The sequence below is a fragment of the Mercenaria mercenaria genome, chromosome 9 (assembly GCF_021730395.1).
Source record: "Mercenaria mercenaria strain notata chromosome 9, MADL_Memer_1, whole genome shotgun sequence".
Taxonomy (NCBI): Eukaryota; Metazoa; Mollusca; class Bivalvia; order Venerida; family Veneridae; genus Mercenaria; species Mercenaria mercenaria.
In genome coordinates, this window is record NC_069369.1 from 14,102,147 (window position 1) to 14,129,649 (window position 27,503).

At 33.8% G+C, this 27,503-nt stretch overlaps 1 protein-coding gene across 5 annotated transcripts in view; it reads left to right on the top strand.

Annotated features, from left to right (window-relative positions):
* Window positions 1-27,081, top strand: part of LOC123546515 (interstitial collagenase-like) — a 119,029-nt gene extending 91,948 nt beyond the window's left edge. For all 5 annotated transcript variants that reach the window (XM_045332857.2, XM_045332858.2, XM_045332855.2 and 2 more), the window contains 11 exons: window positions 1,049-1,149; window positions 2,131-2,279; window positions 3,427-3,502; window positions 4,676-4,818; window positions 15,935-16,075; window positions 16,678-16,794; window positions 17,596-17,694; window positions 18,220-18,396; window positions 18,809-18,945; window positions 20,216-20,367; window positions 20,705-27,081. In XM_045332857.2, the coding sequence (XP_045188792.2) occupies window positions 1,049-1,149; window positions 2,131-2,279; window positions 3,427-3,502; window positions 4,676-4,818; window positions 15,935-16,075; window positions 16,678-16,794; window positions 17,596-17,694; window positions 18,220-18,396; window positions 18,809-18,945; window positions 20,216-20,367; window positions 20,705-20,792 (1,380 nt within the window). In that variant the 3' untranslated portion in view covers window positions 20,793-27,081. The remainder of the gene's footprint in view (window positions 1-1,048; window positions 1,150-2,130; window positions 2,280-3,426; window positions 3,503-4,675; window positions 4,819-15,934; window positions 16,076-16,677; window positions 16,795-17,595; window positions 17,695-18,219; window positions 18,397-18,808; window positions 18,946-20,215; window positions 20,368-20,704) is intronic.
* Window positions 27,082-27,503: the final 422 nt, after the last annotated feature.

Sequence of the window (27,503 nt, forward strand, 5' to 3'; positions counted from 1 at the left end):
AAAATATATCTTGTTCTTATCATTAATAATATACCTAACTTTCGCAATGATTACTTGCAGCAGCATTTTCTCTACTTCTGTTCTACCTGATAAGGACGTTTTTGATTAATTCGTTTTGTTAACTAGTCATGCTGACTCATATTTCTGACGAGTGTTTGCATTGAAGTAATTAACACACAAGAATAGGTAAACAAACTTACAATTGCCGAATGACAAATATTAATTATTATTTAAACAACCTCATATTGCATTATCAACAGTTTTCTCTTGTACTGAAATACGTTATTGAGTTCCATTGAACCATACTTTCATACTAGCTCTTCAAAATAATGGGAAGATACTGTGCAAATATAAAAATGTAAAAATTCAGTTTCAATCTAATTCATATTATTTGAAAAATAAAACCCATTTATCATACCTCTACAATGTTCATAACATTTACATTTTGATCAGAAGGATATCTCACAATCTATCAATTACGTATGGTTTCTTATTGCAACATCCATTTGTGAGAAATGTTTTACAAAATAAATATTTAAAGTGAATTACGTTTTCTACCCTTTCATGAATTCGAACATTGACAGAACAGGAATTTATCATGATATAATCTCATTCATGCTGGTATTTAACAAGTTTGAACTAACAACTGCACATACATGATGAACATGCAGTCAACTTAGTTTGTCAAAAATTATAAATAGCATGTATTTTTAAACGGTTTTTTATACACAGTTGTCTGAATGACTACGAAACCAAGGGTCGTGAGTTCGAGCCACCGCTCCTCCAACTGAAATTACTAACATTGGGATAAGAGTCCCGTGTATGGGTGTTTTATACCTGACACGCTAAAGAACCACGGAAGCTTCTGAAATGAATTGGAGCGTCTTCTGTTTCTTGCACTATACTCCCACTAACATTGCTAACAGTATTCTGGAGGAGTCGCCCATATGGGTTACCGGTGGCGACTATAAATAAGCTTACATACAAACAAACAAACAGTTGTCTCAAAACAATTCAAGATATAATATTAAAACCTCTTTATTTGCAGGGTTTTCTTGAAAAGTATGGGTACCTGAAAACAATGCCAGATATATTATTAAAACGGAAGGTACAAGTGCACAGCAAATTAGAAAGAAAAGAAGCAATCAGGTAACATATAGATATATTTTTATAATTTCATAAATGTTTGTTCCCATTGTATGTGAACTGTCAGTTACCTGCCAAAAATAAATTGATATTGGAACGGAATGTTGGAATAAACGTTAGGTTAATTGACCATCATTCATTAATTGAAACCGAGATGAACCAGTTCACAACAGAAAAGTAAGCAAACGCTACCAAAATACAGACATATTGTAAAACTTAACAAACCAATTAATTAATTTACTGAGGAAGGTGAATTACAAGCATATACAGATATTGACAACATTCTTCAGAAGTTCTATAATTAAGTAACTTGTCTACTGTATAATCTATTGATTGTTACATTTCATATTTCACTTTTTTCGGCTTCAGGCCGGTATTGATTTCACCTTTACTTCCTGTAAAACTAAAAGCTGAAACTATACATTTTGAGTGGTGGATGAAAATTTTCATAGGTTTTCAAGTGGAATAGATAATATTTTCTTAAGGTGTGTGCAAGTGCTCTGAGCTGAATTGTTAGACAATACAATCCGTTGCAAGACTCCTTAGGAAATAGCTTACGTCATAAACAAGTGAAACTGTGGCAGAGTTCAGCTACAAACCTGCAACTCTGCCACTTTGATACGGAGTGATTTCCCGTAAACGATTAACAGTCAATTCGTCCCCTAGTCAACTCTTCCCCATTTTGGTCATTTCGTATCCCTTGACGATTTCAAATTGGTCATTTCGTCCTCCACTTTTCAGCCCCTCCTTTTCAGTCCTATTTTTTGTCAAAATTTCCTAGACTATGATTAATATAATTATGATGTAAGATATGTGTTCTGTAAAATACGTTCTACTTAAAAACATGAAAAAAAATACTTTAAAAACTACATTTTGTTTTGCTTTTATAAGTACCTGATCGTAGTGCATGCACGTTTCGTAGCTTAAAGTGTGCATTGACTAATGCGGCCGTGTATCTTTTTTTAAAGATAGTTCTTGTTTCAGATTATTCCAAGAGTTTTACGGTATAAAAGAGACAGGAAAGTTAAATAAGAAGACTGTGAAGATAATGAAGGAGCCACGATGTGGAATACCAGATGTACGTGTTGATGATCCATTCTCTACAATCAGGCAATTCCATTTTTACAAATATTGTGAGTACAGGTCAATATCATTTTTATCATTTTCTCATAATTCCCGTCATCACCAAAAAGGTTAACAGTTGTAATAAATCCATTAGTAATTATGTTTATATCATCATTCATAAACACATATTCTCCAGAACAAATTGTTCCGGTTTTTCCGTTATTTTTGAGATGAAATAGGTATACTGTTTATACAATACAATAATACAATACGATCTATTTTATTAGCATTAAACATAATATACAATGTTAATAGCTATGAAATTATATAATATGCAGTGAGAACATTAGTTAATACATTTTGGAAGAACAAATGTGTAGGACAGGTACTGTACAATGTACATTCCGACGACGTTCAAAAATTGCACTGTCACATCTTATAAAATATATGTAAATAATAGTTAATAATGTTACTTCAAAATCATGTAAGGCTTGGAATTCATATGGCTTTGGCATTGTTTCAAACAAAAATAGTTTTACCTGCTTCAGACGTGTTTTTGTTACTCTTTAACAAACCAAACTCCATGTGCTATTCTTTTATACAAATTACACAAATTATTATTTGAGAACTATCTACTTACTCAAAACAAATAAGAGGCAAAATAACTACAATTTTGTTGCGATTGTATAACCTAATATTGTCAGATTTCTGCTTTAATTAGCTGTCACCCGTAATTGGGTAGTAATGTTGTCATTTTACTTATGGTGACATAAAAATCACAAAGGCATGTGTCACTAATATAATCATTTGTGGTAATACATTAGGAAGGCATTTATATTTATATTTACTTGCGAACTATACACACATTGCAGATCAGTATGATATGATGGCATTATTTTATTAATATTGCTGCAAACAATGCTAAATTTGTGGACCGAAACAGTTTATCATGTATACTGACAGAAAGTGTGTAACAGAGTAACATACTTTCATGACCTTCTGTGCTGTTTGGGAATACATTTTAACTCAGATCCTTTTTCAGGGGGTGGGGGAACGAGGATTCTTGCTTCCAAAAGTCTGTGATAAATGTCCGTGTTCTGGTAAAAAGTCCACTTGTTTATAGTCGCATTTGTAAGGATAATATTCACAAACCATTGTGTTTGCGTGCATAATGCAACATCATTTATAAATAAAGTGTTCATTCTTTTTTTCCAGACCCGCGTTGGCGGCGATCTGTACTGACATGGCGTGCAACTAAATACACAAAAAAGATCTCGCCTTTAGGCCTTTGGTAAGATATATGAATTCATTAATCAAAATACATATCAAAATGAAAACATGCTAAGTGATGACTTGACAGTTGTAGCATACACCTACATATATATTTTTGCTTGATTATTATTTAACGACCGATTTAGATGTGACAGTTACATATCCGGATAGAGGTTTTAATGTTATTTTTTGCAACGTACAATGCATTAACTACAGTAAAACAAGCGATATTGGGAATTGAAATTTCCTGTTTCGTCTATGGCTTTCTAACGCTACTTATTCACATTAACGTGCTACATTTGTATAAAATATCTCTTATTTAATAACAACTAGTAATTGATACTCTATCCTCATCGGGTCATATTACCTTCGCCACAACTTCCAGTCGAATACGTCTTTGCTTTATTTTCTCTGACTGGTCAACTTTGTTTTCTTGTTATAGTCCACGGACTTAGTGACCTTTTAAGTTCTAACTGGCTATCTTACGCAGAAAAATGTTGCTGAAAATTGATAGAAAACTGATGTTTGTGCGCTAGTTCTTCGATTCATTTCCAATTGTCTGCAACCTATAAGAGGATTGTCAAATTAGTTGTTGAAGTGTAACCACTTAGTGTAGTTCAGAGGTGGATTATCCAATTTAGTAGAGACACAGAATCTATAACGCTTGTGTATAGAATAGCTGATAGTCACATCATTTATAGTTATAGAAGTAACGCAGTGCAGGTCGTCGGATCAAAATCTCTTTTATCACTGAATATTGTTTAAAAATTAATACTAGTGCTAGATGTAAAAGACATGGATCCAGTTGGAATAGCTATGTTCCAAGAACGTAGTCTCACAAAACAATATAAGACTGATTTAATCTCTCGTAACTTCGATTAAAGTGTATTAGAATTTAGAGAAATCTGTACATTTTCAAGTTATTTTTCAAGTAATGCTTCGGAATTTTAATGTCTTACCACTATATCTGGTATTTTATAGAATTTTATGTTGTTGCCTTTTTACACAATATAACTTTGCCATTTTAATATTATAAAGATATTTTAATTTGAAACTACTGAACTGCTATAAAAGAGACAAATATTTTTTTATGGGAATATTTTCTCAATTATATGTTTGCAGGTTTTAAAGGATACCATTTTTTTTGGAGTTCCTAACAGGAATAGTAGAATTATACACTTGTTCGTTGTAGGAAAACTCTGAAGAAAGCGTTTGAAACATGGTCTGCAGTATCAGGACTGAGATTTTTATACTCCAGACAAAAACCAGATATACAAATAGACTTCGAACGCGGAAACCATGGAGACGGAAGTAAAGTTGCGTTTGATGAGAAAGGTAGGAATTGTCTTATTAAGGAAAAGGTAAAAGGAAGGAAATAGCTTTTTGCTCTGACGCAGGTATTTCGTAAACACGTAAATTAAGCCATTGTTTTGGTAAGTGCAAGGATATATCCTTTCTACACGTTTGCTTTCATCTTCAAAATGAGAATTTCATATTGTTCTAAATAAAGAGCTTAATGATGCATATATTATCGTTAAACTAAACGGGATCATAATAAATATTTTATGGCCGTCTAAACCAAGAAGAAAAGGAGATTAAATATATTTTATGCCTGCTTCACTTTATTTTCATATTCCTTCTGGATTTGATAAAGCTTCAAAGTGTGAACGGTAAGAAATCAAACAATCTGCAATGTTACAAGGCATCAACGTTTTAAAATGAAGTGGCAGTATGCTTAGTTCACGGAAAATGCTGTGTCTTGTCATAATTCAGATCTTGTAAAACATATCTGATAGCTGGCAAACATCAGATTTTTTGAAAACATCTACATAAAAGAACAAAAAACTTCAAGCTTTCAGTATAAAAGAAATCAGATAACTCTGTTGCGAAATATAATTTCTAATTATGTACCAAAACGATATAACTATGTGAACGAATTCGATGATCGCACGGAAGGAAAAATATCTGCAATAACTTCGTGTAATGATGATACACACCATGTATCAGTTGAGTTACTCCTTGTGTTTGACTACTTGTCCGAAAGATTTAAAGAACTTTGAATAATATTATTTAGCAGACCGTGGGTTTGGCCTTTCTACATGTATATTATGAATTAAATATTTGATATATTATATCTCGAAGTTACGTTTAAATCGTGATATGCTGTCACGTAAATACGTGTCTTCTGCTTTAGTAGAGATCCGCCGGACACGGCCCCTATAGTAAATCAAAGCCTTGAGATGTCTGGTGGTTGCGGGTTTTGCTAGATTTATTTTCATTTGAATCTCTAAATATACATGTATAAGAAACAAATACTAATGTGCCTTATATCTAAGATAAACTCTGCCTGACCTTACATGAACAGCTGAAGTCAGTGATGTAACCATGGGCTGGAATACCTAATCATTAACAGGTCTTATATAATCTAAATCGCCAGTGTGAATGGATAGAGGATGAGTAAGAATTGCTTGATCATTGATAATTCATCCGCATTGTTCATGAATGGGACTATTTTGTGTAGCACATGAACATCCTTTGGATGTGATTTGGAATCAAATAAAGATGCTACATGATTGTCAGAAATACACTTAACTATGGTAGCGGGATAAACCCGCAACCAAAAATCTAGATAGTGCTAAATTATGTTTCAGTTATGTTTCGCGCAGTTATATCAGAACGAATTTTGATAATTACAGTTCGAATATTTGTAACGCACCTACACTGAAGGATTTTATGTGTGCTGTTTTCTATTTGTTTTGTTTTTTGTTGGGTTTAACGTCGCACCGACACAGTTATAGGTCATATGGCGACTTCCCAGCTTCGGTGGTGGAGGAAGACCCTAGGTGCCCCTTAGTGCATTATTTCATTGAGAACGGGCATCCGGGTAGAACCAGAACCGGTAGCCAGCTGAAGAATTCAGCGCCCCGAGTGAGACTCGAACCCACATCAGTGAGCGGCAAGTGATTTGAAGTCGGCGCCTTTAGCCACTCGGCCACGGAGGCCCCGTGTTTTCTATGTTTTGAAACTGTTAACGTAAGCAAAAACGAAAAATATATACGAACATGGGAGTATAATTTCTTATAATGTATCAAATTGTGAAATAATGATAAAATTGTGTGATCTAACAACGATCCAACGTTATGAGTTTCGATTGTCAGTCTAAGATGATCGCCCGTGACGAAAATAACGTAATTAGGTGTAAATTATCCTCTTCATTGTAACATGATAAAAGTCTACACTGATCAAGCACGCTACAAAGATTATCACTTCATAAGATACAATAGATTCATTGGTAAAATCCTACTCTGTTGAGACGAGATAAAACTGTAGCATTCTTTTTATAGTAGCGTTTTTTATACCCGAAGGGACGTATTATATTATGACGCTGGTGTCCGTCTGTCCGTCCGTTCGTCCGTCTGTCCGTTAGCAATTTCGTGTCCGCTCTATAACTCTTGAACCCCTTGAAGGATTTCAAGGAAACTTGACACAAATGTTCACCACACCGAGACCACGTGCAGAGCGCATGTTTTGGATGTCCTGCTTCAAGGTCAAGGTCACACTTAGGAGTCAAAGGTCATATCAGTTTGTTTCGTGTCCGCTCTGTAACTCTTGAACCCCTTGAAGGATTTCAAAGAAACTTGACACAAATGTTCACCACACCAAGACAACGTGCAGAGCGCATGTTCCGGACGACTCGTTTCAAGGTCAAGGTCACACTTAGGGGTCAAAAATCGTATCAGTTTGTTTCGTGTCCGCTCTGTAACTCTTGAACTGCTGGAAGGATTTCAAAGAAACTTGGTAGAAATGTTCACCACACAAAGACAACGTGCAGAGCGCATGTTCCGGATGACTTGCTTCAAGTTCAAGGTCACACTTAAGGGTCAAAGGTCATATATGATTTTGCTTTGTGTATAATGCTCTGCATTGCACTGCTCTTGTTTTTATTTGGCAGAGCTCTTTTTTGTTCACTTACAATATTTTTTTTTGAATTACTTCCCTTTTATATAACTATAAGTAGCTTATTTTGAAACTTTTTTATTATTGGCCGTAGGGAAAAACAGAGACCATTTTTCTGTGGTTCAACATGGATGGTACCTCTAATTCTTAGGTGTATTTTTACATACCTGTATCTGATAAGGATTTTTTTGTGGACTTTGAATATTTTTTGTGGACTTAGATTTGTTTTTTTTTTGAAGTTTTCCTTTTTGTTGTTCCACTCCTTTGGGCTACAACAGTCAAGTTCTTTAAATTTTGCTCCCATCCTATGATGTAATCCTTCGGGCGTATATTGCCCCGCTTGGCGGAGCTCTTGTTAACATATGTCTTTAAATTAAATGACGTCTTGATACTTCAAAGACGCCTGGCAACACAGTTCTGGATAGGTTTTTCATTTTTGCATAACGTCATGTTTCTTCGATAAAATAACTTTTCTGGTGTAAGGATCACAGCAATTTACAATGTATTTGATGTTAACTGATTATTACATGATCATCAACATACGAATCTACTACACAAATATAATTCGTTAGGCGTCATTAACAGCACAATGAAAAATGCGTTCTGCCTCTACGAGTAACGAAAATGTCTTCCCGGCCTACAAGAATGTTTATTTCTGATAAGTACTAGTTTCCGACAGTCGTTACTGCGCTTCCATCAGTGCAGGTATCGGTTTGTTACTTATTAACATTGGATTATGAAATCTTGGATATATAAATTTTATATGGATGTGACCGTTGGAGAACAAGTGACATATTAGACGATGTAAGTGATGACAAGAAAGAAAAATAAAGGAGATAAAAGGAAAAAAAGCAGTGACAGTGATAATTCAAATCCAAACAAAGAGCAGAGGACGACGGGAACACCTCCGGCGGTAAATTTCGGTATCAATGGTTGTTGTCAAAATTATCCATATAACGGTCCATTTACACAACTTTTGAATGACGAAAATTGCTTTGACAATAGTGTGTTTTCTCCTGATAGAATTTTATACAATCAGATTAACGGGAGTATAACAGATCAGAAAATGATGTCCCAATTGCCACAAACCCCAGTCAGTGGTATGAATTTCACGTCACCTCAACAATTTTTGAATATAAGGGGTCAAAATTTAAATGGAGTCATGAATCATCAAGTTACGCATACTATACCAATGTACCAAAATACAAATACAAATATTGAGACGCTGTCCCAGCAGGCTCCCAACAAAACGGTCAGCAACGAGCAGATAATGCAATTCATGTCTTCAAAATTTGATGAAATGTCTAAAAGACTTGATAAGCTTGAATTGTTAGATAAGAAAGTCACAGAGGTCGATGACAAGTTGAACAAGCTATGGAACGATATGGACAAACGTGTGTCACAAAATAAGGAAGTTGTCAGCGTTTTAGAAGCAAGAGTGGACATGAATGATTTTCAGGTTGATAAGGCTCGAGATGAGTTGAACACTTTGAAAGAACACACTAAAAGCTTAATCAATAATGTATCAGACTTGCAGTCAAAAGCAATGATAAATAATCTTATCATTGGAGGTATGGCCGAACATGTTGAGGAAACGAACGAATTACTGCAAGCTGACATCAAGAAATTCATGTCGGATACATTGAAAATACCTGCTGATCGGGTAGAAAATGTTCTACCCGAGCGTGTGCAGAGAATTGGCGCAAAATCTCCAGGGAAAAAGAGAAACGTTCTAGCCGTTTTCAAGGATATCAAAGACAAAGACTTTATCAAATCATTCAGAGATAATATTGAAAAGAGCTCGGGCTTTTACATGCACGACCAATATCCACCGGAAGTAGTTGCGTATCGACGTAAGCTGGTCCCTATAATGAAAAAAGCAAGAGATGATCACAAATCCGCATATATTAAGTACAACCGTTTGATAGTAGATGGGAAAGTCTACACTGATGGCGACTATGGAAAAGTCCCTGAATTATAGGAAACCCACGAGGGGAACTTGAAAATATGTGTCTGGAACTGTCATGGTTTGTCTAAAGATAAAACAGACTCCGAAGATTTTTGTGATATCTTGAGTAATTTTGATATCATTTTCTTACTAGAATCATGGTGTGATAAAAATAGCGCAATAGATTTAAATGGGTATAGTTGCGTTAATTTTTATAGAAAATATCAAAATAGGAATTCTAAGCGTAATAGTGGTGGAATAGTCTTGTATTATAAAAACACTATAACAGAGGGAATAGAAATTGTGAGATCTCATTTTGATACTATAATATGGTTGAAACTTGACAAATCTTTTTTTGCATTGGAGAGAGATATATTTATCTGTGGAGTGTACATTTTATGTGAGAGTTCGCCTATATATGATGTTATTAACTGCAATCTGTTTGAAATCTTGGAGACTGATATTGTAGACTTTCAACAATTAGGCTCAGTTTTGGTAGCAGGAGACATGAACGGTAGGGTAGGTCTAAGACCGGACTATATTGCGTATGATGTTACAAACAATTTCACAGATCATGAAAATTATGTTCCAGATTTACCGCTTAGCTACGGTGCCCCTAAAGTGACATGTTACACACATTTTTTCCAATTAGGTAATGTGAGACTTTTTTTTATTTCGTTTAAACGAAATCATTTCGTTTAAACGAAATCATTTCGTTTAAACGAAATAAGTTATTTCGTTTAAACGAAATCATTTCGTTTAAACGAAATAGTTATTTCGTTTAAACGAAATCATTTCGTTTAAACGAAATCATTTCGTTTAAACGAAATAACTTATTTCGTTTAAACGAAATCATTTCGTTTAAACGAAATAATCATTTCGTTTAAACGAAATAAACTATTTCGTTTAAACGAAATAACTTATTTCGTTTAAACGAAATGATTTCGTTTAAACGAAATGATTTCGTTTAAACGAAATAAGTTATTTCGTTTAAACGAAATGATTTCGTTTAAACGAAATGATTTCGTTTAAACGAAATAACTATTTCGTTTAAACGAAATGATTTCGTTTAAACGAAATAACTTATTTCGTTTAAACGAAATGATTTCGTTTAAACGAAATAAGTTATTTCGTTTAAACGAAATGATTATTTCGTTTAAACGAAATCATTTCGTTTAAACGAAATAAGTTATTTCGTTTAAACGATAATAAATAGTTATTTGTTATAGTTATAGTTATAGTTATATTTAAACGATAATAAATAGTTATTTCGTTTAAACGAAATAAGTTATTTCGTTTAAACGAAATGATTTCGTTTAAACGAAATGATTTCGTTTAAACGAAATAACTATTTCGTTTAAACGAAATGATTTCGTTTAAACGAAATAACTTATTTCGTTTAAACGAAATGATTTCGTTTAAACGAAATAAGTTATTTCGTTTAAACGAAATGATTATTTCGTTTAAACGAAATGATTTCGTTTAAACGAAATAAGTTATTTCGTTTAAACGAAATCATTTCGTTTAAACGAAATCATTTCGTTTAAACGAAATAACTATTTCGTTTAAACGAAATCATTTCGTTTAAACGAAATAACTTATTTCGTTTAAACGAAATGATTTCGTTTAAACGAAATCATTTCGTTTAAACGAAATAAAAAAAGTCTCACATTACCTAATTGGAAAAAAAGTGTGTAACATGTCACTTTAGGGGCACCGTACTTAGCCGCTCATCAATGGATAAAATTACTAATACCCAAGGACTTAACTTACTTGATTTGTGCAAATCTACCGAAATGAGGATTTGTAACGGTCGCTTGGAGAGATCTGGGTCATACACCTTCTGTGGGCATAACGGCTCAAGCGTAATTGACTATTTACTATCAAGAGAAAGTGATTTTTCATGCATAGTTAACTTTGAAATAATGAAATTTAATGAATTCTCGGATCACTCCCCGTTATCTTTTACAATAGGTACACGGGCGATCAATGATCAGGATATTAATACGCAGACTGAGTATTCACGCGTGAAATGGGATGATTCGAAAAAAACAGAGTTCAGACGTAGATTAATTGCGAGGCTACCAGATTTTAATGCGATTTTTGAAAAAGCGGAAAATCTTGAAAAAGAAACAGTGAATATATGTGTTGATGAGTTTATAAACCTTGTTAATGATGAAGCTATGTCACTATTTTGCAAGAAAACAAAAATACATGGGCCAAAAGTTGCATTTAATAAAAAATCTCTCTGCAGGAAAAATGAATGGTTTGACCAGGATTGTGTTGTTAAAAAGAATGAGTACTTAATAGCTTTAGACACGTTTAATCGAAATAAATCGAGTGAAAATCGGGTGTCCTTTTTAAATTGTAAAAAGGCCTATAAGAAAACGGTACATAGAAAGAAGCGTGTTTTTGAAAGAAAGAAAATGAAAGAAATCGAAAACTTAAGACATAAGCAGCCAAAGGATTTCTGGAAATATTTTACTAAAACTAAATCGCTAAAAGGACAAGATATTACACTGGCGCAGTTCTATGAATATTTCCGAAGTATTTCTGAAGAAATGAATACTAATGTAAATGATGAGGCTGAAGACTTTTGTTCAAGACCGATGCAAGAAAATGATCCAATTTTTGATGAATTAGACTTGAAAATAACAGCTGAAGAAGTGAAATGCTGTTTAAAATCTTTAAAGCGCAATAAATCATCCGGTGATGATAACATTTTAAATGAATACTTAATAGAAGCGGGGGATATTTTGATTGCCCATATTGTAGACTTATTTAATTTAATTTTCAATAGTGGTGTTTTTCCGAAAGCGTGGATGCAAGGTATTATCATACCAATTTTTAAGAAGGGAGATCAAAGTAAGGCAGAAAACTTTCGCGGAATAACACTCACCAGTTGTTTGGCAAAGTTATTTACTTCTGTGATTAATAATAGACTGAATGGTTGGTGTGAAAAGCATAATGTTATTTCAGACGCTCAATTTGGGTTCAGAAAAGGAATATCAACAGTTGACGCTATATATACATTATCAGCTTTAATCGATCACTTCCTTAATGATGGAAAAAGGTTATATTGTTCCTTTATTGACATGAAAAAGTGCTTCGACTCTATATACAGGAATGCATTATGGTTTAAATTATATAAACTTGGTATTAATGGTAAAATGTTGAAAATAATAAGATCTATGTACGATATTGTGAGATCAAGGGTGAGGCATTGTGGTAATTACTCTGACTTTATTAACATAGCAGTAGGCTTGAAACAGGGTGATGTGTGTTCTCCTTTGCTATATTCTTTATTTGTTGAGGACTTGGAGCTGTTTTTACAATCAAAGAATGATTCTGGTTTAACAATCATAGACATTACATTAATTGTATTACTCTATGCAGATGACATGGCATTGTTAGCTGAAACCCCGGAAAAACTGCAAAGCAATCTAGATACATTAAAACATTACTGTGACATGTGGGGTCTGAGTGTTAATACAGAAAAGACAAAAGTTGTGGTATTTCGCAAAAGAGGTCGTTTGAAAGAAAATGAACATTTCTATTATAATGGTATGAGATTAGAAGTTGTTAACCAGTTTAACTATTAGGCGTTGTATTTAGTCACACAGGTTCTTTTAACTGTAATCAACAAATGCTTGTAGGCAAAGCACTTAAGGCTATGAATATGTTATTAAATAATATTAAATATTTTGATTTTTCTCCGAGAACTTATTTACAGTTATTTGATTCTTTTGTTAGCTCAATATTAAACTATTCGTGTGAAGTCTGGGGTATGATTAAGGCAAAGGAAATGGAAAGAGTACATCTGCGTTTTTGTAAACGTATACTAAATGTTAAAATTTCTGCGAGTAATGCAGGTGTGTATGGTGAATTGGGAAGATTTCCCCTGTATATTAATAGATATATACGAATTATGAAATACTGGTTCAAATTATTATATACTGATAATTGTATATTACAATATATATATTCAAGCTCTCTTGAAGATTGTGATAATGGTAAAACAAACTGGTCATCAAATGTCAAACTATTGTTATGCAGATATGGATTTGGTTATGTATGGGATAACCCATTTTCAGTTGAACCCAAATCCTTCATTTTGCAATTTAAACAAAGACTATTTGACAGTTTTTTACAAAATTGGCGTGAAAATGTTAATTCCAATCAAGTATTGTCTATAGTGTATAAGTATCTTAAACCGGACTTTGGATACGCTCCATACCTAAATATTACCAAGAACAAACATCATCGACATTTGCTAACAAAACTAAGAATATCGGCTCACAGTCTACGAGTAGAGTCAGCTCGATATGGCAGAAACAGGCTGGAAAGGCAAGAGAGAAAATGTCAGATGTGCAATAACGGTGACATTGAAGATGAATATCATTTTATCCTGCGTTGTGATAAGTACAAAGATATTAGAAAGGAATATATACCAAAAAAATATTCTATCAGACCAAACATGTTTAAACTGTTGGAACTGTTGAGCTCTGAAAATAACAAAGTCTTAAAAAATTTATGTAGTTTTATTGAAAAGGCGTTGAAAATGAGAACAGTTACGCTTCATGTAAGAACATAATGTCAGCATTTTAGTTCTAATTTAGTGTCAATGTCTGTTATCATACCATGAGGTAAAAGTATGATAGTTCACCTCGTTAGACTGATTTACTAGATTGGTCTATATGATTGACAAATTAGATAGATTTGTTGTATTTTTTGTTTATGTATTGCAATTTAACATTCTGTAATTTAAACTGTATTTGTGTGTGTAAATAATATATTTTGACCTTGTATAATACTATCAAATGTGTTTGTATAGAATAAGAGCCATTCAGGCTCATTTCTGAAATGAATAAAATATATGTTCTGTTCTGTTCTGTTCTTATTAATAAGTTACTTATATCTCCTCTGGGGTTAAATATAAAATTGAATGGTTGTTGGCGGTATCAAACACTTAGCATTAATAGGAACAAACAATCACGAGTAGCATGTTCCTATACAGGTTTGCAAAAATTATCGTTAATGCAAATATTTGAAATATGATATCTCCTTCTACTGAGTAGATTCAATCTTCCTAATTTTAAGCAGAGGTGTTATATTGGTTTTTGCATGTTGTGGGTTGTCTAGTCTGTCCGTTTGTCGGTCGATAGACCATTTAGTTTCCGATCCATGCTCGAACTTCATAGGATGATTACCTTTGTTAAGAAGATATAACTGATATTTCTTTCTTGCATGGGGGCGTACGTATTCGATTGGGGAGCAGTTGGTCAAAATTCACTACCTTAAATTGCTACCTTAGTTATGAGAAATTGAACGGGTGTAGATTTTTGTTATGTTTTACAGTTAAACTGCCATTATTCTAGAATTCGGATAGAGATTTGGTATTTACACATAGTTTGCGTTGTAGCATGATCTGATGCAACAAAAACTCATTATTGGCAGAATATCTTTAATGGGCTATATCATCGACACGTGCTGAATTATGATAATAGATACAGGAAATACTGAACAGATGTAAAGCTATCTTTTCTGTAAGAATAAGCCATGTTTTCTATAACTACTGTTGAATAGGGTAAAATCCATTCGAAAAAGACACAAATATTAAGTTACTCCAGTAAAATCGACAAACTTTTGTCAGTCGGCTGTCCAAGATGAAATTGCACAGGGATTTTGATATACGGCAAACGGCTGGTGATTGACGATAGCATGCAGTCTGTATGTAGCTCTTATAAATTTGCTTAGATGAATTGGCAAGGGAAATTCCTCCAGTATTTTTTATAACTTCGCAACCGATAAAAAATTCTAAATAGTATTTCATAATTACCCTGTGAAATTTAAAACCACATTAAACACAATGACGTTGGTGTAACGTTCGTGGCATACATATATCATAATTAATGTCACCCGAAATGATATTCAGCTGGTGTGTTTCGGTTTAAAATATAAATTTTGCAGATAAATTGCTATATGGCAGTACACTCAGCTTTAAAGTTCAGGTTACTCATAAAATGATATCAGATTTAAAAAAAAATCATGTTGACAGAATTGATGTTACACACTTGTATTCAATAACCCAACTGATAAGTTTCAATATTTTGCATTTAAGGTGTTGAATATAACATAAGACGCAATTAAGACAAAAAATGGCAAACAATTTTTAATTTAAAAAGTTGAAGATAATCTGTTCTCCTTGTAAGATTAGATAATTTCATAAATCGCGAAATCCCATGTTGTGTTATTATTTTCCTTGTGTTAGAACATTGTCAGTATGCAGATAAGATACTACAGCTATTTTATTATACGCTTAAAATATATGTTGACAAATAATTTAATGTTAATACAGATTTTTGAGTTCTTTTAAAATACCAATGAAAACTCCAAAATAAACACCTATTTAATTACATCAGGAAGTTTGAACGAACATAAGATATAGCATATTTGACGACTTTGTTATGAACTAAGTCAGGTATTTTTACACACGAATGTTAGTATTTGATGGGATTTGATTGTAATTTTGTATGTATATTATAGGTGGTGTGGCCGCACATGCTTTTGGACCGGGAACATATACAATCTCTGGAAATATTCACCTGGATGACGATGAGCCGTGGACTCAAAGTGTAAATCCTAAAGATGGAATAAATTTACTTGCTGTAGCCATTCATGAAATAGGTGCTTATTTTAATTGTTTATCAAATAAAAGTTGAGACGTTCGCGGCCTAGTTATCAATAACGCATCCGGGCGTTTGATACTGTTAGATCCAGAACGCATTTTCCTTTAAGTCAGAACCAGACACGTACGCTTGTGCTTCATTTTATACACTTTAAGTATAATTCCGTTGCACAAGTAAGAAAGTCAATCAAGATAGTACCTGTGTGGATAGATTATATTGTTTGTTTCCTGTATGTGATAAATGATTGAAGGTCGATGTTTGACAGTCCGTTATAGTCTTTGTCATCAATTTGACAATTTCTTTCAATCGGACTTTATAAAACGCTTTTACGATTATAACATTTTCGTTGTTATTTTATTTACAGAAAGCATTACTTAACAAGCACAGAAAACAAAGCGATAGGATTACTATTTCAGCATGATAATTTTAATACAAAAGCTGATGTAATAAAAAATAGTGATATGCTGTGTCTATAAGCTCGTAGTCCTGTTTATAACGTTAAATTTTAGCATAATATTTAATTTAGCGATGTGCTTTTCCATGATGCTACATCTGTACACAGTAATTTTCAGTATTATTGATGATGCAGTTACATTGCAGGACATGCGCTAGGTCTACAGCACTCCCGCGACCCACGATCTGTGATGTATCCAGCATTTGTTTCCACGAATCTGGATCTTAGTGTTGAAGATATTGAGCATGCTCAAATTCTATATGGTAACCTTTATTTTTTGTGTAATTTCCTTGAGACATTTTGAGCTATATCAGCTATATTTTATCATACAAAATACCAAGGGTTTTGATTCATGCAGAACAGGTAGGAATATACGATTGTCTTTCAGTCGTGGTTGATGTTCCTTTCATGAAGCAAACAGACAACGAGAAACGATATCGTAATCATGTTATATCAAATTTTAGATTTACGGCTAAACATGGTACTATAAGACGTGTTCAGTTTCTGGTATAAAGTTAAACAGAATGAATGATTATGCAAGAAATAAAGTTGTCAGGCAAGGATTTATTCTTAGTACTGCAGCCCACAACAGAATTAGAATTTTCATCATGTATTTATCTCCGTGTATATTTTCGAAAAACAAAAGTAAGATATATGCTCGCCTAAAACAAGCGGCAATATTTGACCTTGTCTCAACAGAGATTGCGCACCAGTGCGAAAACACAAAAATAAACAAGTCCAGTCACTTGTGCACATTTTTTTGTAAAGTGTACGCGAATATGTTTTCAACAGTTGAACTTGTGCCTAGTTAAACAAGTAACTACCCCTGAACTTGCAATTAGCCTCGTAAGAAACTGTTCAAAATTCAAGGTCGGCCGGGTTTATATTCATGGAAATGAAACAGAGTGAGCACGAAGGTTCAAGCTCAGAAAACACGGAGGCAGGAAATGTGTTCAACAAATGTTGTTTGCACGGAAACGTAAATGTTTCAAAATAATGCGTTATGGCGGTTAACAAGCTATACGACGCATACACTATTCTATAACGTTTGTCTTCAATTTCAGGCCCAAATCCAGACACATTGTTTGAACCATACTTAAATGCAGAACCTACCACAGTCGCTCCGAAAATTTGCAAACTTCCAATGGATGATATGGAACTTGGTAACTTTATATCTAAAACGTTTTTGTCCACCAAATATATGAGCTAATGTTTTTATTTGATTTTTTTCACAGAGATTAAGGGTGTCAGTTACTTTACCTTAACCTTTATTACTGATTTACAACCGTCAAACGTTGTTTTCATAAACACCAAGCGCGCTATTGTTACAGTAAAATTGCCGTCCTACACATTTATGCAGTAATATATGATTTAACTAAACATATACTTAGCATGATTTTTTATTTGTTAGAAAAAGTGCTATAAAACATTCATACAAATCTTATACTGTACCATTTAGCAACAAACTATTATAATACCTAAGTGTCAGTGATTTAATATTGTAGCAGCGGAACATTGTATTTCAAAATAAAGTATGAAATCATTTTCTTATGAAAAACAGAAACCATTCTCTACAAATAATATATATTATTTCCATACCTTGAATTTGAAATAATACTCGGTGTGCATGTAAACATCAGAATGTCTTTGGTACAACTACTTATAAGCCTATATTATGTATATCTTAGGTCCTGATGGATATGTATATATATTCCGAAATTCTCAAGTCCGTCAGATAGACCAACGTGGAAAACTTGTTCGATCCCAAAACAAAGTCAAAATATGGGAGGTATATGAAAAAGGACCACAGAAGATAGACGCTATAGCATATTCATCCCATCGAAAGAAAACATTCATATTTTACAGTTAGTATCAATTTATCAATGGCAGTCTATAAGAATTGATACCGAAGATAGTAGGCATGACATTAATCAAAAGGATCAGACCCAGAGGAGAATTGATTTGATTAGTAATCTTATTTTAGCAAATGCATTTGGTAACTTGGTAACCCTGGGATTATGCTGTACACACGGCAACGGATAAAATACATTTTGAAGTGTATATGATTTTTACATTTTATACCTAACGGAGCTGTTTGTTTTGATAAGAAATTCTAATTTCTTGTGTAATTGGTAAATGAATATATCTGTAAGTCAATTTATCTGATAAGGTGATTTAGATAGCACGTTATTGTTGGCGTTATGAACACGTATGATTGGAACATTATCTTTACCCGTGTTTCCGGTGGTTTCTGTTTTAAGTGTTTATCTGTTACAGACAACACATTGTGGCGATATACAAACTTCAGGTTAGATTATGGATATCCCATGAACATATCTGGTATGCCAGAAACGCCGAAATGTGGAGCGTTTGTTAGAGATCAGTACGGGGTCACAAGATTGCTGTTATTCGGTGTAGGTTCTTCCTTTCACTTTTTATGAACGCAGTGTATACTGTATTTCGTTTTTGTTCGCCTAGAATCTATAACATCTAAAGAACTAGTCAACTAGTCAATTTTTATTGCAATCTAAATGATAGGTTATGTTAGGTGAGCTAATAGAACCGTCCTTAAACAGAATTTGAAAGTTTCAAATAAATCTTATAAAATTTGATCTGTTTGTTTCATATCGATTTAACCCTTAGCCTGCTGCAGGCGAATTTAACAGCCTTTGCAAACAGCTTGGAACCAGATCAGACGCCGATTAAATCGGCGTCTGATCAGGTTCCAAGCTGTTTGCTACTCTGACAATATTTCTTCCAATTTTGGAGCAAATTGAATGAACTTTACAATTTTAGCAGACGACATTTCCAGCAGACGACAATTTATCTAGCATGCTAAGGGTTAATGTTAATTGATAATTCTTTATTTCTGGTATGTATTCTGACCAGTTTCCTCTTTACTTCACTTAAAATGTAAATCATTTGTAAAAATAAGCAGATGCAGTTAGTACTTTGTATCATAACACCATCATAATTGAAATGCGTTTGAAATTTTAGAATGGTTTAATGTAGTCTTGAAACAAACAAATTTAATTGTATATGCCAACATGCAATATCTGTGTGCGTAAGCAAAGTATAGTTTGACATTTTGCGAGATTCTTCATACGTATAATTGCATCACAGTACTAACCGCTTTTGTCAATTGCTTCTGACCGTTGCTTCAGCTCTTAATTCCGTCGCTTCATTATCTCAAAACATGATGCTGAAACAGATATCAAAATACTGCAGTTCTTGAGTTATAAACGTTCATGTCAAACTGAAATGAAACTAATCGATTTATTTGCCTTTATGCTATTTATATGTCAGATTACGCGTGTTTAATACCTTCGGGTCACATAAACTAATAAATTTATTTGCCTTTATGCTACTTATATATCAGATTACGTGTGTTTAATACCTTCGGGTCACATAAACTTATCGATTTATTTGCCTTTATGCTACTTATATGTCAGATTACGCGTGCTTAATACCTTCGGGTCACATAAACTAATCAAGTTCTATATCTTCATGTAACTTTGAATAATGTTAAGCCAACTGAGATTTTTGCTTTGATGTCACTTAACTTTATATTAAACTTACAGAGATCTATACTTTCATGTCACATAAACTGATTCTGAACTAATCATTGCTTTACCTTCATGTAACTTTAACTAATGTTTAACTAATCAACTTCTATACTTTCAGGATGAGCAGTTTTGGGAATGGAGCACCGGTCGTAATAAAGTAATGAAGGGTTATCCATTATCTACAAGCCAGTATTTTGAAGGTCTACCTAAATCGCCTACTGGAGCTCTAAGATGGAAAGATGGTTACATATATTTCTTTAAAAGAGATAAGTATGTGTCAGACTTATGAGTGTTGAAATTATATTGTTCAGACACATTTAAAATGGCATGAAAGAGAATCGGGACTGAGTGCTTACGTAAATGGCATAGATAATCGCTCATTTCAGTAGTATTAGTTAGGTTTTAGCAGATAACCCCGAAATCAGTGCTATATTTAGTGAAGTATAATAACGAATTTTCATGTTTCATCATGACTTTTAAAATGAACTAAGTATATCTTTTATAGTCTTACACATATTGTAATATATTTACAGGAAACTTTGATATGTAGTCCATACTGAGTAGAATTCCCAATTAATTTATACTGTGATATATTCGTTTCTTTCAGGTTTTATAAAGTTCACCCAGGGTCTTATAATGTAATAAACGGTTATCCAAAACCAATGCCTCCAGATTGGATGACGGATATATGTTGATATACCTATAGGAAATCGTTCTTTGATAATACATATTTTAACTATTGTTCAGAATTTATTCACGGAAAAGTTCGCTCTGTGACACAGGATATGAGAATCACGATGACACGTCCAGTAAATAATCATGTATTGGATGATTCTTAGAAGCATCGTCTCTAAGGTTGACTTCTTAGTTATTTAGCTGTACAGTACATGTCCATAGTAAATACAAGATATACTTGGTAAGCTGGACTTCAAGGAATTGAAATAAATACAGTAATTAGGTATGCTTGACAGCTGCGCAGAAATCAGTTCTTGAAAAACAATGTTCTATGGTACCACTGGGCTGTATTTTGTATGAGTGTAAGCAAATGCATACGAGACGGCGGTCAAATAATGTAAATAATCACGCTGAAAAAATACAAGTTTGTTAAATATTAAGCAATATATTAATGAAATAAAACAGCAAAGTTTATGTTTATCAGTATTTTGAAACGAAATTATTACACTACTCACAAGGATGAAATGAAATGAGTACCTCGATGTCATTTTACAATACGCATTGTTATTCATGAGGTCAAGTTTTTGTGTTCTGACTTGCATTCATTATATAATATAATTTTATTCTTGTATTTGTACTTTATTGCGTGCAAAATTATATCGTTATTATGTTTCCTACAATATTTTTGTGTTTTATTCATGTCCTTGTCTGTTATTTGTGATTTCATTGAAACAGCTTTTCGTATCACATATGAAAGTAACATTTCGTCGAAGAACACAACGCCTACATTTTATGAGTTAACATGTTTATCAACTCTAAACGATTGCATTTGATTCAAAGTGACGTGGGCTTTTTGTGAAAATGGGAAAGATGGTTACTGCCTGCATGAATTCTTAATGTTTTTAGGTAAATACATCTTGATGCATTTCTCTCTTGACCTCCTGTCAACTATAGACATTTCATCTGAGCTGCTTTTTGCTGTGCGTGTTGGAAAAAAAATAGCTTCTTCTCTGATGATGTTGCGAAATTCAACCTAACATAATCAGAATTATTTTATCTGATTTGGTTTAAATGACTGATTTGCTGCTTTTTTGTCAAAAATGTAATGTGAAAATATTTGTATTAAATGAAGGATTGTTTCTAGCAAAATATTATATCAGAATGTAGACAATCGGGGCTAAGTTAAAACAAAACTGCATATTTTTAGCTCACCTGATCAATGCTCAGAAAATCAAAAGAAAAACCTTGTGTATGCGGTAGAGGCTGTATTTTTCAATGATCTTCATGAAATTTGGTCAGAGTGATCGCCTTGATCACATCTAGGTCTAGTTCGAATATGGGTCATCTGGGGTCAAAAACTAAGTCACTAGGTCATATCAAAGAAGATACTTGTTAAAACTCAATAGACCACATTTTTGGTCCAATCCTAATTTAAATTGGCCAGAATATTTGTTTCCATGAAATCATGAGGTCAAACATGTTTACACTGTTATTGTGTGTTTCTCATGTGAGCGACCCAGGGCCATCTTGGCCCTCTTGTTTCTATTTGGTAACAAATTTGTAGTGATACGTCACACAGAGTTGGTTTGGACTCGCTTAGAGATACTTCTCTGCAAATAATGTGAAAATAATGTAAGACTAGAGACATCCCATTGCCATAGTATATACACGTTACTTAATGTTTGTATTAACTGTAGAGTCGTTTTCAGCAAATGCAGTCAGAATATACCCAATTAAACCGGAGTTACCACCCTTTAATATATCAGAAACTGAAATGTGTCTAGTCGATGCCATATCTTTGTGATAGTGCATCACATTGAGAACATAAATGGTGTGAATGTCTTGCGTAAATGTCTGTATTCAGTCATATCTGGGTCTCTGCAAATTGTTTGCTATTCAATCAAGTACGACATAAGTAATTGTCCTTGACTTTTTGTTATAATGATCATTTCCGCTGAAAGCTATCGTTTTAGTAGTATATTAAAAGCTTTAATGGATATTGTGCGTATATATTTAAGAAATAATAAGTTCCTAATCGTGGTTTATCGTAGATAATCCCGTGTTTTGAGTTCTTGTGCGTAAAAATATATTACGAAGGCCGTGAGTGATATATTGTTTCGCATAAGAACAAAAATATCGGGTTATTAATCCCCCGCCGTGGCGGAGGGATTATAGGAATGGTTTGCGTCCGTCCGTCCTTCCGTCCTTCCATCTTTCCGTCCTTCCGTCCGTAACAAAATCGTGCCCGGTCCATATCTCCTAAACCCCTTGAAGGATTTTCATGAAACTTGGGTCAAATGATCACCTCATCAAGACAATGTGCAGAACCCATGAGTCAGGCCTGTCGGTTTAAGGTCAAGGTCACAACTCAAGGTCAAAGGTTTGAGCCGGCCATTTTGTGTCCGCTCTATATCTCATAAACCCCTTGAAGGAATTTTATAAAACTTGGGTCAAATGATCACCTCATCAAGACGATGTGCAGAACCCATGAGTCAGCCATACCGGCTCAAGGTCAAGGTCACAACTTTGGGTTAAATGTTTTGAGCCTTCCATTTTGTGTCCGCTCTATATCTTCTAAACTCCTTGAAGGATTTTCATGAAACTTGGGTCAAATGATCACCTCATCAAGACGATGTGCAGAACCCATGAGTCAGTCATGCCGGCTCAAGGTCAAGGTCACAACATAGGGTCAAAGGTTTGAGCCTTCCATTTTGTGTCCGCTCTATATCTCCTAAACTCCTTGAAGGATTTTCATCAAACTTGGGTCAAACGATCACCTCATCAAGGCAATGTGCAGAACTTATGAGTCAGCCATTTCGGCTCAAGGTCAAGGTCACAACTGAAGGTCAAAGGTTTGAGCCTTCCATTTCGTGTCCACTCTATATCTCCTAAACCCCTTGAAGGAATTTTATAAACTTGGGTAAAATGATTATCTCATCAAAACGATGTGCAGAAATTATGAGTCAACCATGCGAGCTCAAGGTCAAGGTCACAACTAAGGGTCGAAGGTTTGAGCCTTCCATTTTGTGTCCACTTTGTATCTCCTAAACCCCTCGAAGGATTTACATCAAACTTGGGTCAAATGATCACCTCATCAAGAACTCATGAGTCAGCCATGTCAACTCAAGGTCAAGGTCACAACTGAAGGTCAAAGGTTTCAGCTCTGTATCTCCTAAACCCCTTAAAGGATTTTCATGAAACTTTGGTCAAATAATCACCTCATCAAGACGTTGTGCAGAATTCATGAGTCAGCCATGTCAGTTCAAGGTCAAGGTCACAGCTAAAATCAAAGGTTTACCCTTTCACTATCAATAGCAGTGGCGGGGGATTTAGCTGTCTTTCAGACTGCCTTGTTCAACGATAAATCACACTTGGGAACTTGTTATTTCGATTCTAACACGACATACTAGTATCAACAGTGTTAGAAAAATGGTAACTACTTTTTACGACCGTGCTACGCACCTGGATCGGATGACGTCATTGCACGCGCGTGGGTTATTGCAGAATAACCCGAGATAGATTTTGCTCTACATGTATGTAAGTTATTCGCTGGTCGTGTTAGAATTGTGTAATAAACTTGATTAAGTTTTTAGCATATCTAGTAAGATTTTCTGTAATTTTACGTCGGAGTCATTGTCCTTCAGTATATCAGAAATTGCATTTCTATCCATCCAGTGCCATATCCATTTGATATATTGTGCGATAGGTGCCATTCATTAGGAAGTCCTTCACAGTATATATCCTCTCATTTTCCCCATTAACATGACAAACAATTCTAAATAGAACCTTGCTACCACTAAGCTGCACGAAGCATAACAATATACATGACATCCTTTTCCGTGGAATAATAGTTCATTAAACATTTGAAATTATGTTCAGTTAACTGCCCATCTTGTTTTAAGATTTTGTATTCATGTGTGTCCTAAAGACACTTGCATCTCAGGAAAGTGCCAGATAAACGAATGATTATAAAGCAAAATTATGGAATTCAGTCTAAACATGATTCAGACTTAAATCGTTGATAAATGTGGACAACAGCTCAGAGCAATAGACTGGTCTAAATGCTTGTTTCTTGTTACTGTCTCTGTGTAATGACAGGGGGCAGTGTTGCATTCTAAGGCTAGTATCAAAATGCAGTACCACATTTTCAGTACGTCTGTTCATAAGACTACGTGTAGAAAAGGTTTCACTCACGTTTGTAGCGAGCAGACACGAGTGTCAATGTGGAAATAGAGTTATATAGGAAATGGTAGTACATAATTCATTTTAAAATCTTCTGTTGTAAAATACTTATCAATGTACATAATCAAATGCAATCTTTTTACTTCCTTTGTCAGCCAAAGCGCGTTTCCAAATACAAACAACATATATATAGTTCAGTTGTTTTTGTTTTTTAAGATCTATTTCAAACGTCATGCTTTTAAATATTTAACGACGTCATTTTGTGTTTTCTTACATGTTAACATATTTCATTTTACGGAGCATATTAGTTAAATAGGAACATGGAATGGTTTCAACATAGATGGCCTCTGTGAATACATCAATCGTGCTTGATACTGCCGTCTTTCATTAATCAAATAATCAAGACATTTGTATGATTTATGGTCTGATTTACAAGGGTTCAGAGGTCTGAAGACCAGATAGTAAGGACATTATCCCTAGGCTGTTTTAATAGCCAAGTATCTGAACGATGAACCTTGGTAAATCAGTTGAGTAGCAACGAAAATGTCTTGCTAGTCCCCTATCGGTGGAGGAATGCCCTCCGTTCTACCGTCTGTCTATCAGTCTATCTGTCCTGCAATTACTCAAAAAGTAATCCAGCTGGGTTCATAAAACTTGGTATGTGAATAGAGGGCAATATATAGATTATGCATGTACATGACTTATGTTTGTAGATTAAAGGTCAAGGTCACTATTGCTGGTCAAGTAAAAAGTGTTTCCACTCCTAACATTTATATGCATTGATGGATTATCTTAGTGTTACACACAAACGTTTCCCATGATTAGACAATGTGTCAACACATGATCTATGCTTGTTGGTTAAAGGTCAATGTAACTGTTTAAGGTCAAGTGAAAATGGTTGTCGGTCAAATGTCAATGTCAATATTGAAGGTCAAGTAAAATTGTTTCCACCTCATAACTTTTATGTGCATTGATAGATTATTTTAGTACTGCACACAAATGTTCACCATGATGAGACAATGTACCGCGTACATGCCTTATGCTTGTAGGTCAAGGTCAAAGCAAAAATAGTTTTTTGAGTCTTAGCTACTAAATGCCTTGAAGCATTTTTAGTCTTAACACTGTTGCCAACAACCACAAGGGACGAACACTAACAAAGTTTTATACCGGTAAGGGACTTCTGTATTGCCACTGCAGTACTCGGTCACTTGTTTATTTTCATCCTAACATGCCAAAACATTACGCTGAAATACATTCATCCGAGTATTAAGTACCAGGTTGCAATGCGGTAAATTGGTGTCATAATTGACGTTCTACTGCTCACTAATCGGTCCGCGCCAGTATATACAACGCCTTACCTACTTCTTTAACTAACAAGATATTTTATATGATATGATATTCTTTATTTGAAATAAACCATTTATGGCCCATGACAAAGCATCAATATACAAAGAACAGAACACTAGTAATATAGCAAGTCACATTATGCAATATATAAACTAGAATTTGTAGTAGATACCAATTTACAAATGAATTAACATGTTTATGATTAGACATCACACTTACAATGTGGAATATTATTTTGCTAATTTTCTAACATAAACAACGATAGCCAGCCATTTTAGAATGAAGCATTAACTGTATATGTATATGTATAGAACAACACATTGACAGAATGTTATACAATCGCTTTATATAATGCAATTGTATTTCTCATAACCAGCTGCAGGATTGAATTTTTGTCGATGAGTTTGTAAAAATATTGTATCAAAGCGTACATAAAATAAAGATGAAAGGTTTTCTTGAATATGTGTTCTTGGGTAGCACATTTACACGGATTTATTGTTTTTTGTTGATTTCAATCAACCTTTTAATATGTTCCAGGTAGAAAAATTGAAACGGGCCAATCCTATCCTATGGGTTCATTTGAGTATAAACATTAAAACACTCAAATGGGGTTAAGTAAAAGATATTGAACTTTAGACATGGAGACATAAGAGACTGCTCTCTGTTATACAAACTTTTAAAATATAAATGGCAGGTATAGATAAATTGTCGTTCATATATTGATAACAGCAATATTTCTTTAATTATACAGTATAAATTTTTAATAAAATTATAAAACTATTTGTAGTTTCTTTTACATTTTATTATGTCCTCTGCAAAATGCAGTGTTGCTAATCTCATCTGATGCAAGTTATCATTACCAATAAAATACCCGGATCTTTATATTTATTGAAAATACAACTTCTTTTTTCATTAAATGCATTTTAGAGGAGGATAATTTTGTTAATAATATTTTAAATTCAATCTTACTTAATGTAGAACATTACATTACATTCTTTTAATCAAGCGCCTTTAATTTTCTTTCAAAAATACAAGTCTTTTGAACTGAATTAATAATCAAACAAGTCATCAATACAAATAGTATTAATAACTCTACAGGAAATCCATCGCAACTGAGGATGTACCGAACTCCCGCCCGCAAGCATTAAGAGATTTTACAATTATATGCTATCAATACCGCTAATGGCAAGGTGAAATTGATT